At 37.8% G+C, this 12536-nt stretch overlaps 1 protein-coding gene across 1 annotated transcript; it reads right to left on the bottom strand.

Annotated features, from left to right (window-relative positions):
- Positions 1–2005: 2005 nt before the first annotated feature.
- On the bottom strand, positions 2006–4814 carry LOC117332223 (leucine-rich repeats and immunoglobulin-like domains protein sma-10). The gene is made up of 2 exons (XM_033891107.1): positions 3411–4814; positions 2006–2308 (listed from the first exon to the last, which is right to left on the bottom strand). The coding sequence occupies exons 1-2, from the start codon at positions 4812–4814 to the stop codon at positions 2006–2008; spliced, it is 1707 nt and encodes a 568-aa protein (XP_033746998.1).
- Between the last annotated feature and the right edge of the window lie 7722 nt (positions 4815–12536).

The following is a 12536-nucleotide window of genomic DNA, read 5'->3' as shown; positions in this document are numbered from 1 at the left end:
CAGTAATGATACATAATACAAGGTGTGAAGCCACTAGTACATACTCCCTTAATACAACTGACTTCAGTAATGATACATAATACAAGGTGTGAAGTTACTACTACATACTCCCTTAATACAACTGACTTCAGTAATGATACATAATACAAGGTGAGACATCACGGGTACATACTCCCTTAATACAACTGACTTCAGTAATGATACATAAAACAAGGTGTGAAGCCACTGGTACATACTCCCTAAATACAACTGACTTCAGTAATGATACATAATGCAAGGTGTGAAGTCACTGGTACATACTCCCTTAATACAACTGACTTCAATAATGATACATATTTCAAGGTGTGAAGCCACTGGTACATACTTCCTTAATCCAACTGACTTCAGTAATGATACATAATACAAGGTGTGTATCACTGGTACATACTCCCTTAATACAACTGACTTCAGTAATGATACGTAATACACGGTGAGACATCACGGGTACATACTCCCTTAATACAAGTGACTTCAGTAATGATACATCATAGTCCCTTAATACAACTGACTTCAGTAATGATACATAATACAAGGTGTGAAGTCACTACTACATACTCCCTTAATACAACTGACTTCAGTAACGATACATAATACAAGGTGTGACATCACGGGTACATACTCCCTTAATACAACTGACTTCAGTAATGATACATGATACAAGATGTGAAGTCACTGGTACATACTCCCTTAATACAACTGACTTCAGTAATGATACATAATACAAGGTGTGAAGTCACTGGTACATACTCCCTTAATACAACTGACAGGTTAATGTTTCATTCATAAAAATTAAGGTGCCTGACTTCAGAGATGATACATGTGTTAACATATAACATATTCTAGATCTGTGATAAGTAAATATTCACATAAAAATCAACTGTTTTGAATTACAGTGTTATTGTTATCTTCTCGCATACAGTTGAACTTGGTTTCTCAAAGATGGTTGAGTCATGAACAATTTTAGACATTCAAAGTATTCAAGTAACCAAGTGTGTTTTATATACCATTTTTAATGTCAGGACTGAATTTTTACTTGGAGTTAAGATGGGTCTTCAAGTTTTCAGATTTTGAGATAAAAATTGTTGGCCGTAAATCAAACAATACAAAAATTATAGATTCAATGTATACATTTTCAGATTATATGTCTGGTTGTTTTTCTCCAGAAAGTTATTTTGATGTATGTCAAAGTGTGAGCTTGTTTTTATAAAAGGTATCCCCATTGATTTGAGCTGGTGTTTGATATGCTTTGCTTATTGCTATAATTCCAAAGTTCGCACTTGAGCTTGTCCTACCCATCTTTTGGATTTGAGTTTGTTTTGTTATTAACCACAGTCACTGTGTTAAATAAATTTTTAAAAAGTCTGATTTTTAACAAATGACCTTGGTTTGATATGTGCTCGAGAGTAAACTTCTGTATAATGTTGGAAGTGAGGTCGTTTTTGAAGGAACCAAAGATTTATGTCATCTTTCCTGTGATGTCTGAGGTTTAAACGTCTAGTTTTCTTATGTATTTGAGGGATGGATAGAGTCATAGTAATGTTTATCTTCCGCGCTATCAACAGGACCTCCACTGAATGACGTCTCATCTACATTGCAGGTTTCATATACTGTATTTTCCTGCCCAGAAATGGTGGGTACAGTTTGCCTGTGTTTGGTAACAGTTCCACGTCTCTTACATACAATGTATATTACTAGTCCTGTACCAATAACAGCAACCAGAAGTATAGAGAGTGTGATAATCACTGCATTGTGGGCAGTGTGTGATGTTTGAGTTTCCGCTTGAACAGAATTTTGCTCTGTAGCCACTACTGGCCGAGCCTCTGTTGGATCCAACACAAGACATTCCCTGATGTTACTAATCCAGGTTTTATCCGACAGTGTCAGACACACTAGATCTCCTGTCTCATTACTGTCATACGAAACTTCCCACGTATCCTCACCTACTGATGAAAAGTTGGCTACCAGATTACAGTCCCTGAAAACTTCGAACATTGGCCTGGGATTGTGGTGTAGTGTGTACCTTTCCCAATGGAAGGTCCCATTTTAGGTTTTGGTTCTCATTTGTAAGTACTAATCCAGTCTTACATGCCTGTATATTTTCTTTTGATGAATAAACACTTTGACCTGTATCACAAGGCAAGGTTGCCAGACAGGTCACTGCGCTACCCTTACGCTCCACGGGATAACTACACTGTCCCAGGTCTGTGGTAAAGGTGTAGTTTCTCAGCCAGACTGTGGAACAGGAACAGACAAGAGGGTTACCATGGAACTGGAACACAGACAAATATGGCCACAAGGATGATCTAATATCGGGGACTGTAAGGATAAGATTTCCTGCCAAATTAAGTTTTTCCAACCGTGATAGACTTTTTATGCTTTCTGGAAATACTGTCAGGCGGTTAAAGCTCAGGTCCAGTTCTTTGAGGCGAAGGTAGTCCAACAAAAGCACTGGGCGTTATTGTGGAGATCTTGTTGTAGGCCATAACCAGGTATTGGAGGGTAGAGGAATTGGCAATTGCTTCTGATATCTCGGTGAACCTATTGTGACTGACATTTAACATCACAACTTTGTTCAGTATACATGTTTCATTGTTGGGTAAGGCTTGGAGGAAATTATGGGAGAAATCCAAATACATGTACATGTATACTTCATAAACACAGGAAATGTCTCCAAGGGAACCACATGTGGGGAATTCTGTCAGCAGGTTTTTGGTAACATTAACTATTATCCTGGTCTGCCGGAGATGAATATTTAACCCACATTGTAATAACTTTGAAATTCTTTTAACTTCATTTCTACTAAAATCAAAAACCAAAGTTGTATAATAGATTCTTGAGTTATCATCAAATTCAATTATAATATCCTTGATTGAGTCTATGTGATTGTCAGTTGAAATTAGATGAATTGTGGAATAGCGTGTATATCGATTACTGATTTTGAAACTTACAGGAATGACTTGTTTTAAGCTATTGTTGCTAATATCTACAACAAGTTTTGAATTATAGAAATCGTCGTGGAATTCAAATCTGGCAGTATTTCCGCTAGAAATATCGCAGGAGGAAAAATCAAAAATTCTTGTTCTCCCATAGCTTCTTGGTATATACAATTCAATGGTAGAAGAGATTTCCTGTACATTGTTAAAGGATACATTCAAATGTAATAATTTCCTCTGTCCAGCTAGAGTATGTAAATTTAACGAGTCCATTCCATTTTCAGCTATATCTAAGTATGCAAGATCTGGCATTTTCTCTGAAATAAATTCATTCAGAAAACTCAAGTGATTGCCTTTCAAAGACAGTAACAACATGGATACATTGAGTGAGCATTCCTGTAGTGTCTCAATTCCATTTCTGTCAAGATAAATACTTACTCCGTACAGACTGGACACATTTGATCTTAGTTGACATAAGAATTGAGAGGGAACACAGTTGTCTGCCAGATCCAGTGTGATTTGAGAGAAAATCTTGATCTCTGGGATAGAGGTTTGTTTACACAGAAATGTTGTGTTCTTAAGAATGACATCATGTGTAGTCCGGTCGGGTAAATGAGTGAGGAAGTCCATCACACTTGTCGTAGAAAATGGGTTATGAGATCCGTCAAATTTAGTCCACTTAGGTAGATATGGAGGTATTGTATCTAGTACATTGAAGGAGATGTCAATCAGACTGAAGGTGCTGTTCTGGTTGGAGGAGAGGCGCATCATATGGAGTTTATTGTGATGAACTAAAAGTGTACAATACAAGCAATCTGGAATGGTCAGATCTACACTGACCAGGAGATTGAAGGACAGGTCAAGGTCAAACCAGTACCTAAACCTTGTTCCAGCAGCAAATATGTCCTCGGTAACCTTGGTGATCACGTTATGATGAAATAGCACAGTCCGTAAAGTCTGTTGGTGACCAAATGCTGGTCCGACTTCAGAAACCAAGTTATATGAGATATCAAATGTCTGTAGATTTTCCATATTGGATACCACGTTATCATCGACACGATCTATCTGGTTGTGTGACAAGTTAAGATTTGTCACTTGTTGTAAATGTTCCAGACATGGCCAAACATCACCGGACAGTTGGTTCTGGGACAGATCAATCGTCGTAAGGTGACCACCAGATGTTACAAATGACCTTGGTTGGATGTAGTCAAGCAGATTTTCTCGTGCGTCAAGATTTTCTAAGCTAGAAAACTGTTGCAGTTCATTCTTGCTGATCCTATGAAGTTTATTTCCTCTGATGTTGAAAGTTTTCAGCTGGTTTTTGTTGTAGACATCTGTAGATATGGCAGAACTTAGTGTATATATTTGGTTGTATGATACGTCCAGATGTTGTAAGGAGCTAGGTACACTGTGTCCAGGAATACAGGTGAGGAAGTTCTTACTCAAGGTCAACATTCTCAGATGGTACAAATTATTGACCGAGCATGCAGGAAAATGAGTCAGCATGTTGTTGTCCAGGTTTAGAATGGTCAGTTCCTGTTCGACATTAATAAACACATCACATGACAAATGTTGTAATCCAATGTTCTCGAGTTCTAGCTGATCCACTAAAGTTATGCCAGAGAACGAGTTTTTGTCCAAGTTTCTAACAATCCACTCCCCATAAAATCCCAGGCGCTTGAGGGTTCCATTGTATTGTGGGAAACTTGGTATAACATTGGTCTGGTCCTGGTAACAGTAGATTGTTTTATGATATATACTTGTAGACAAACTACATCTAGTGACCACTGCTGGCAATGACCACACCAGGAGAATGACAACAGAAAGGAATGTATGCTCCATTTTGAGTGAAAAACGACAGCTCAGTAATGTGTTGTACATTAACTTCCTTGTTCAGATTTATATTTAGCTACTCTTTTGTATTTTTAAAATAATGATGATGTCATAAGATAACATACAAAATAGGTTTGGTGCTGTTTTGTGTCATAATATAACACAGTATGGTCGCATAAGGACAGATGGTTAAAAAAAAAAAAAAAAAAAAGCAAAAAAAAGTTTGAATGCATACTTTAGGGCCAAACTTCCAGGTTTAAAAGTAAAGTGATGTGGCGCAGAACAATATAGTTTATGTCAGCTGTTATTCTAAACACTAGTGTGTGGTTCAGGAATGAAATGCATGAGTGAAGGATCACAAAGATGTATTAAAGGTTTTGAAAGGACTTGAATAGACAGTAGAGATATACAAGACCTAGTTAACATTTTAACATTTGTCGGAGATATGGTGCCCTATAGAAATCATTGTCTGTCTGTTCGTCCATCCATCTGTCCTTCTTTCTTTCTTTAGTATATACATGTATTGACCGATTTTCATGAAATTTGGTCAAGATGTTCAGTTCAAACTAAGATTAAAAATCAAGTTTGGTATAAATGGTGAGTCTGACCCCCAGTGGCCTGAGGGTGGGGCCCAATAGGGGAAATATAGTCAATTATTTACCTATTTCAAACCCTTCATCTTCTGTAAGAAAGAAAGGATTTGGTCCATATTTGGTCTGAAGCATCCTTGGGTGAAGGGGAACCATTTTTAGGTCACCTGAGACAAAGTCTCACGTGACCTATTCTAATTGCCTTTTGTCCGGCGTCGTGCGTCCGTAAACAATTTACATTTCCAACTTCTTCTCCAAAACCCCTAAACCAAATTCAATGAAATTTTGCAGGAAGCTTCTATGGCTAAAGGTCAACCAAAATTTATATAGTACCCACCCCCCAGGGGCCTGAGGGGCGGGGCTAAAAAGGGTCAAATTGACTAAAACTTCAAAAATCTGTTTCTCTACTCTCAGATATGGTAGAATCAAACACTCTTCATAGATGGAAGGGTCTTAAGGTGCTTTACCAAAATTGTGAATTTCACAATTCAGGGGTCTCACGTTTGCCCCTGGGGAGGGGGTAAACTTTACTATAGTTTATATAGGGAAATCACATTTTTGACTTTTATTTGTTGGATTTGTAATGGAATTCATTCTAATTTGGTGAAAATTATCAGCATGGGATGACAGTTTGATGGCATGCACATCTTGATCCTGACTGACCCCCAGGGGCTGATGGGCGGGGCTAAAAAGGGTCAAATTGACTGAAATTTCAAACATCTTCTCTAATCTCAGATATAATGGAATCAAACACTCTTCATAGATGGAAGGGTCTTAGGTGCTTAACCAAAATTGTGAATATCATGACCCTGGGGTCTCATGTTTGCCCCTGGGGAGGGGGTAAACTTTACTATAGTTTATATAGGGAAATCACATTTTTGACTATAATTTGTTAGCTCACTTGGTCCGAAGGACCAAGGTGAGCTTATGCCATTATACCGTGGCATCCGTCGTCCGTCCGTCCGTCAGCAATTGACTTATTTTACTTCTTCATAACTGCTGATCGGAATTTCACCAAATTTGGTCAGAAGCATCCCTATGGGTAGGGGACTCAAAATTGTACAAATGATGGGACTGACCCCCTTGGGGCCTCTGGGGTGGGGCCAAAAGGGGTCAATTTGGCTATATTGATATAAACGACTTCTTATCTGAAACCGAGCGATGGATATCGCTCATATTTGCTTGATAGCATCACTATGGGGTGAGGATTCAAAATTGTACAAATGATGGGGCTGACGTACCGCCTGGGGACCTCTGGAGCGGGGCCAAAAGGGGTCAGTTTAGCTATATTGATATAAACGACTTCTTCCCTGAAACCAAGTAATGGATATCGCTCATATTTGCCTGGTAACATCACTATTGAGTGGGGATTAAAAATTGTACAAATGATGGGGCTGACCCCCCAGGGGCCTGAGAGGCAGGGCTAAATGTGGTCAATCGGGCTATATTGATACAAACGACTTCTTCTCTGAAACCGATCAATGGATATCGCTCATATTTGCCTGGTAGCATCACTATGTGGTGGGGATTCAAAATTGTACAAATGATTGGGCTGACCTCCAAGGGGCATGAGGGGCGGGGCCACATGGTCAATTTAGCTATATTGTTATAAACGACTTCTTCTCTGAAACCTTGCAATGAATATCACTCTTATTTCCATGATAGCATCACTATGGGGATAGTATTCAAAATTGTGCAAATGGTGGGGACCTAACCCCCTGGGGGCCAGAGAGGCGGGACCAAAATGGGTCAATATAGCTGTACTGATATAAATGACTTCTTCTCTGAAACTGAGCAATGGATATCACTCATATTTCCATGATAGCATCACTATGGGGATAGTATTCAAAATTGTGCAAATGGTGGGGACCTAACCCCCTGGGGGCCAGAGGGCCGGGGCCAAAAGGAGTTAATTTGTCTATTGATATAAGCGACTTCTGAAACCAAGCAGTTCATATTGGTCATTTTTGCCTGGTAGCATCACGATGAAATGGGGATTCAAAATTGTACTAATAGTTGGGCTGACCCCCGGGGGCCTGAGGGGCGAGGCCAGAAGTGTTCAATATGGCTAGATTGATATAAGCGACATCTCCTCAGAAACGGAGCAATGAATATTGCTTACATTTGCTTGGTAGCATCACTATGGGGTGCAGATTAAAAATTGTACAAATGATGGGGCTGACTCCCCGGGGCCTGAGGGGCAGTGTCAAAAGAGGTCAATTTGGCATTATTGATATTTAAAACAACTTTTTCTCTGGAACTAAGCAATGTATGACATTGATATTTCGGTGGTAACATCTCTAGGTGGCTGGGATTCATATTTGGATATTTGAATCCCAGCCACCTAGGGATGTTACCACCAAAGGGGCCTGAGGGGTTGGGCAAAAGGGAGCAATTTGGCTGTATTGCTAAAAATGACCTCTTGTATTTTAGAAACTGTTGAGATCCTCACCCGATAACCATTTATAGCATTGCTGGGCATCCAGAGATAAACAATATCTTGTTATAAAAATAAGCCCTGGGGTCTATCCCCACCCCTAAGGACTAAGTTTGTTTGTTATATCTTTGAAACCATTGCGATCCCCATCCCATAACCATATACCCAGGTATAGCATTCTTGGGCATTATGAGATAAACAAAATAATGACAGAAAAATAAGCCCTGGGGTCTTTCCCCACCCCTAGGGACTCAGTTTCTTTGTTATATGTTTAAAACAGTTGAGATCCCCACCCCATAACCATATATAGCATTCTTGGGCATCAAGAGATAAATAAAATAATGACGGAAAAATAAGCCCTGGGGTCTTTCCCCACCCCTAGGGACTCCTTTATTTTTTTTGTTATATGTTTAAAACCATTGATATCCCCACCCCATAACCATATAGCATTGCTAGGCATCAAGAGATAAACAATATCCTGTAATAAAAATAAGCCCTGGGGTCTTTCCCCACTCCTGAAGACTTAGTTCCTTTGTTATACAGAGCAACCCGCTTATTTGCATAGCCCTTTTTCCATGACAAAATATGCAAATAACCGGAGTATTCGTAAGTTGAAATACATTTCATCAAACTTTTGTTACGGGAAAATCACAAAAATACCCTAAAATCAATTAAAATTTTTCGTTTTTTTGGAATTTTTATATGCATATAAGCGGGAGTCTGTGTTTTAGTCGATGCAAATACACGGGATTAAAATACAAAGATAAAGAAGAAAAAAATCGGGACCTGAGAATTTAATGCAAATAAGCGGGTTATTCAAATAAGCGATATGCAAATAAGTGGGCTCCTCTGTATCTTTGAAACCATTGAGATCCCCACCCAATGTTCATATATAGCATTGTTGGCCATCAAGTGATAAACACAACCACATATTTAAAAAGGGGCCCTGGGGTCTTTCCCCACCTCAAGGGACTTAGTTCTTTTGTTATATCTTTGAAACCATTGAGATCCCCACCCTAGTATAACCATATATAGCATTGTTGGGCATGAAGAGATAAACACATTCATGATGTAAAAATAGGCCCTAGGGTCTTTCCCCACCCCTAGGGACTTGGATTTTTAGCTCACCTGAGCCGAAGGCTTATGTGAGCTTTTGCTATGGGGTATCGTCCAGCGTCTGTCGTGCGTCGTCCGTTAACTTTTTTTAACAGAGAGTGTTGAAATTCGCATTGAATGATTAGTTAGAAGGTCCTGACTAGATATTTGTATTTATTAATTAGTGAAAATAAAATTCAAGATGGCTGCCATGATCGCCATCTTTGAAATGATGTTTTTCCTTATAACTCCAATATTATTTGCTCCATAGTAAGAAGACTTTCTAGGAATGTTCTAGTGACATTTCTGAACAAGAGGTGTTGTTTCAAAAATTCATTGAATTTACAAGATGGCTACCACAGCAATTATCATCTGATGAGCTATGGAAAAGTACTTAAGTTTTTGTTTGTGGACAAGATAACTAGTGACTGGTACATTGTTTAGAGTTGATTTTCAATAACAAAGTCCAGATAGTGATGATAAAGAGACAAGTTTAATTTGGGGTACGTATAATGAGTGGTTGATTTTTAATTAATTTAATTGTATGGTTTGTACCTGTCTGTATATACACTGTATATATCTTCAGTGTTCAAGTTCAAGTTCAAGTTCATTTATTACTTTGAGTCTTACGACTCATCAGTGTAAACATATGATATACAGGATATTTACATATATACAAAATGTTAAATTAGCCACAGGAATGAACAAAGCAATAATATAATATAATAGTAACATCAATCAATATTATTATTGCAATATATATAATTATATATCTCATGCTTGTGATCGGCACATTGTGTGAACATTGCTGCTAGGGGTCCCAAATTGGGGAACTGGCAGCTGACTAGCTTGGCTGCTAGCAGCACCCACACCCACCTGGAATTTTGATTTAAAAAAAAAGGACCAGGATCAGGTTTTTGAAGAAAAAAAACTATGTATGCTTCTAGATAATGGATAACTATACAATGTATATATACCCATCCATTATACGGGGTGTTGCCTCAATGCTGTGCAGTAATAGGTGTCTTTACTTGAATGATATAGTACTCAGTTCTGTAGAACATTTCTTTGTGTAAGATAACTAGGCTTTTGAAATGTCTACTATCTGATGCCAGTTAGTTTTGAATTGAAAAACCTGTTAGCTTAATCTCTGCATGAAACCATGGTATTGCTGGTTTAGGGTCACACAGGAAAACAATAAATTAATGAGATAAAGGGCAGCAGAGGTCTGGGAATGGAGCCCTATCTCCAGAGCACTGATAACTAGCTGTTGACAAATGTGTTTTGGGTATTAAGTGTATGTTGTGTAAATATGGTAAATATCAGAAAACTTCTGATAATTTAAATCAAATTTGGAGAGAGTCTATAGGTTTCTGATTCATTAGTCATATACATAAATATTATGTAGTGATAATGTGCAAGTGAAAAGTAGCATGTCACATTGATACTATTTATGACCAATTTGAACTGTGACCTTTGGTGACTTATATATAACTCTTCACATTGCTCTATGTGGTGAATTGTGCAAATGAAAAGTAGGAATGATGATAGGACAACATCAATTGACATCTAGGATGATAATTGCATGCCAATATCAAATGTTGCAAAATTAGGTCACTGTGACCTCCTTTTTTTCAATAATTACGTTAGGGCAACAGAAATGGACATCTAGGATGAGAAAGGCATGCCGATAACAAATGTTGCAAAATTAGGTCACTGTGACCTACTTTTTCAATAATTATATTACGGCAACAGAAAGGACATCTAGAATGAGAAAGGCATGCCGATAACAAATTTGGGTCACTGTGACCTAGTTTTTCAATAATCATATTAGAACAACAGAAATGGACATCTATGATTGCAAAATTAGGTCACTGTGACCTACTTTTTCAGTAATTATATTTAGGCAATAGAAATGGACATTTAGGATGAGAAAGGCATGTTGATGAAAAATATTGCAAAATTAGGTCACTGTGACCTATTTTTTCATTAATTCTGTTAGGGCAACAGAAATGGACATCTATTGCAAAATTAGGTCACTGTGACCTACTTTTTCAATAATTATATTAGTGCAACAGAAATGGACATCTATGATGAGAAAGGCATGCCGATAGCAAAAATTGCAAAATTAGGTCACTGTGACCTACTTTTTCTGTGATTATATTAGGGCAATAGAAATGGACATCTAGGGTAAGAAAGGCATGCTGATAGAAAATATTGCAAAAGAAGGTCACTGTGACCTACTTTTTCTATAATTATATTAGGGCAACAGAAATGGACATCTAAGATGATCAAGGCATGTCAATATTATATGTGTATATTGCAAAATTCTATTACATGATCAGGTGAGCGTTTAGGCCTATAGGCCTCTTGTTTGATTTCTACTGGAATTCATTCTAACTTGCTTAACATTATCAGCTTGTGATGGCAGTTTGATGTATACACATGTTGGCCCTGACTGACCCCCTGGGGCTGATAGCCGGGGCTGATAGTCAGCGCTAAAAAGGGTCAAATTGACTGAAATTTCAGAAATCTTCTTCTCAAGACCCAAATAAGGTAGAATCAAATACTCTTTATAAATTGAAGGGTCTTAAGGTGCTTTACTAAAATTATGAATTTCATGACCTTAGGGTCTCACATTTGCCCCTGGGGAGGGGGTAAATCTTACTATAGTTTGAATAGGGAAATCACATTTTTGGCTATGATTTGTTTGATTTCTATTGGAATTCATTCTAACTTTGTTAACATTATCAGCATTGGATGACGGTTTAATGGTATACACATGTTGGCCCTGATTGACCCCTAGGGGCTGATGGGTGGGGCCAAAAAGGGTCAATTAACTGAAATATTTCAAATCTCAGGTGACCGTTAAGGCCCATGGGCCTCTTGTGTATAAAACACCTGAAAGGTGGGCCTGTACATAGTGGAAATATAACAAATTCTTTGAAATACTTCTTTCTTCTGTAGAAAGCATTTTGACATTATCACTGCAATATCCAGATGGGTGATACAGGTACTCTTGGCCTCTTGTTTAATTAATGTACATGTACTGTCACTAAGGTATGGGGGGAATCAGTATAATGCTGTTTTACACTCACCATAACAAGGTTGAGGAGGGAGAGATAATACTGAAATCAGGCTGTCAGAGTGAGACTGTCTGTCAGAAGATGGTTGTCTATATATAAATGTTATTCATTTTTCATTTTGATAATTTTTAGGGAGAATCTTCTCCTTACTAAATTATCAAATTCTTTGACACGTTTTTTATAAAGATGTTGTTAAAGGTGACCAACTTCTGTTAGAAAGTGTAAAAAGGAACATTGAGAATTATTACAATATTGATAAGTATACTTAAATTATCAATCACAAACAAACTGTATTCTTCCATAAATGGAGACTTTTTCGAATCCTTAATTCCCTACTATTCTCGAACAACTGAATGTATTTTGGTGAAATTTTGTCTGGAGCATTACTGGTTAAAGGAAATCCAATGTTGTATAAGTGGAGGATGTGACCCTGTTGGGATGGGACAAGAGGGGGCCCAAAAGAAGAATATAGCAAAATAAAGATTTTAAAAAATGTTTAGAAATCTTTTTCTTTTACCCGGAA

This window comes from Pecten maximus, chromosome 8 (genome assembly GCF_902652985.1).
Source record: "Pecten maximus chromosome 8, xPecMax1.1, whole genome shotgun sequence".
NCBI lineage: Eukaryota > Metazoa > Mollusca > Bivalvia > Pectinida > Pectinidae > Pecten > Pecten maximus.
This window is presented reverse-complemented; position numbering and strand designations above follow the sequence as displayed.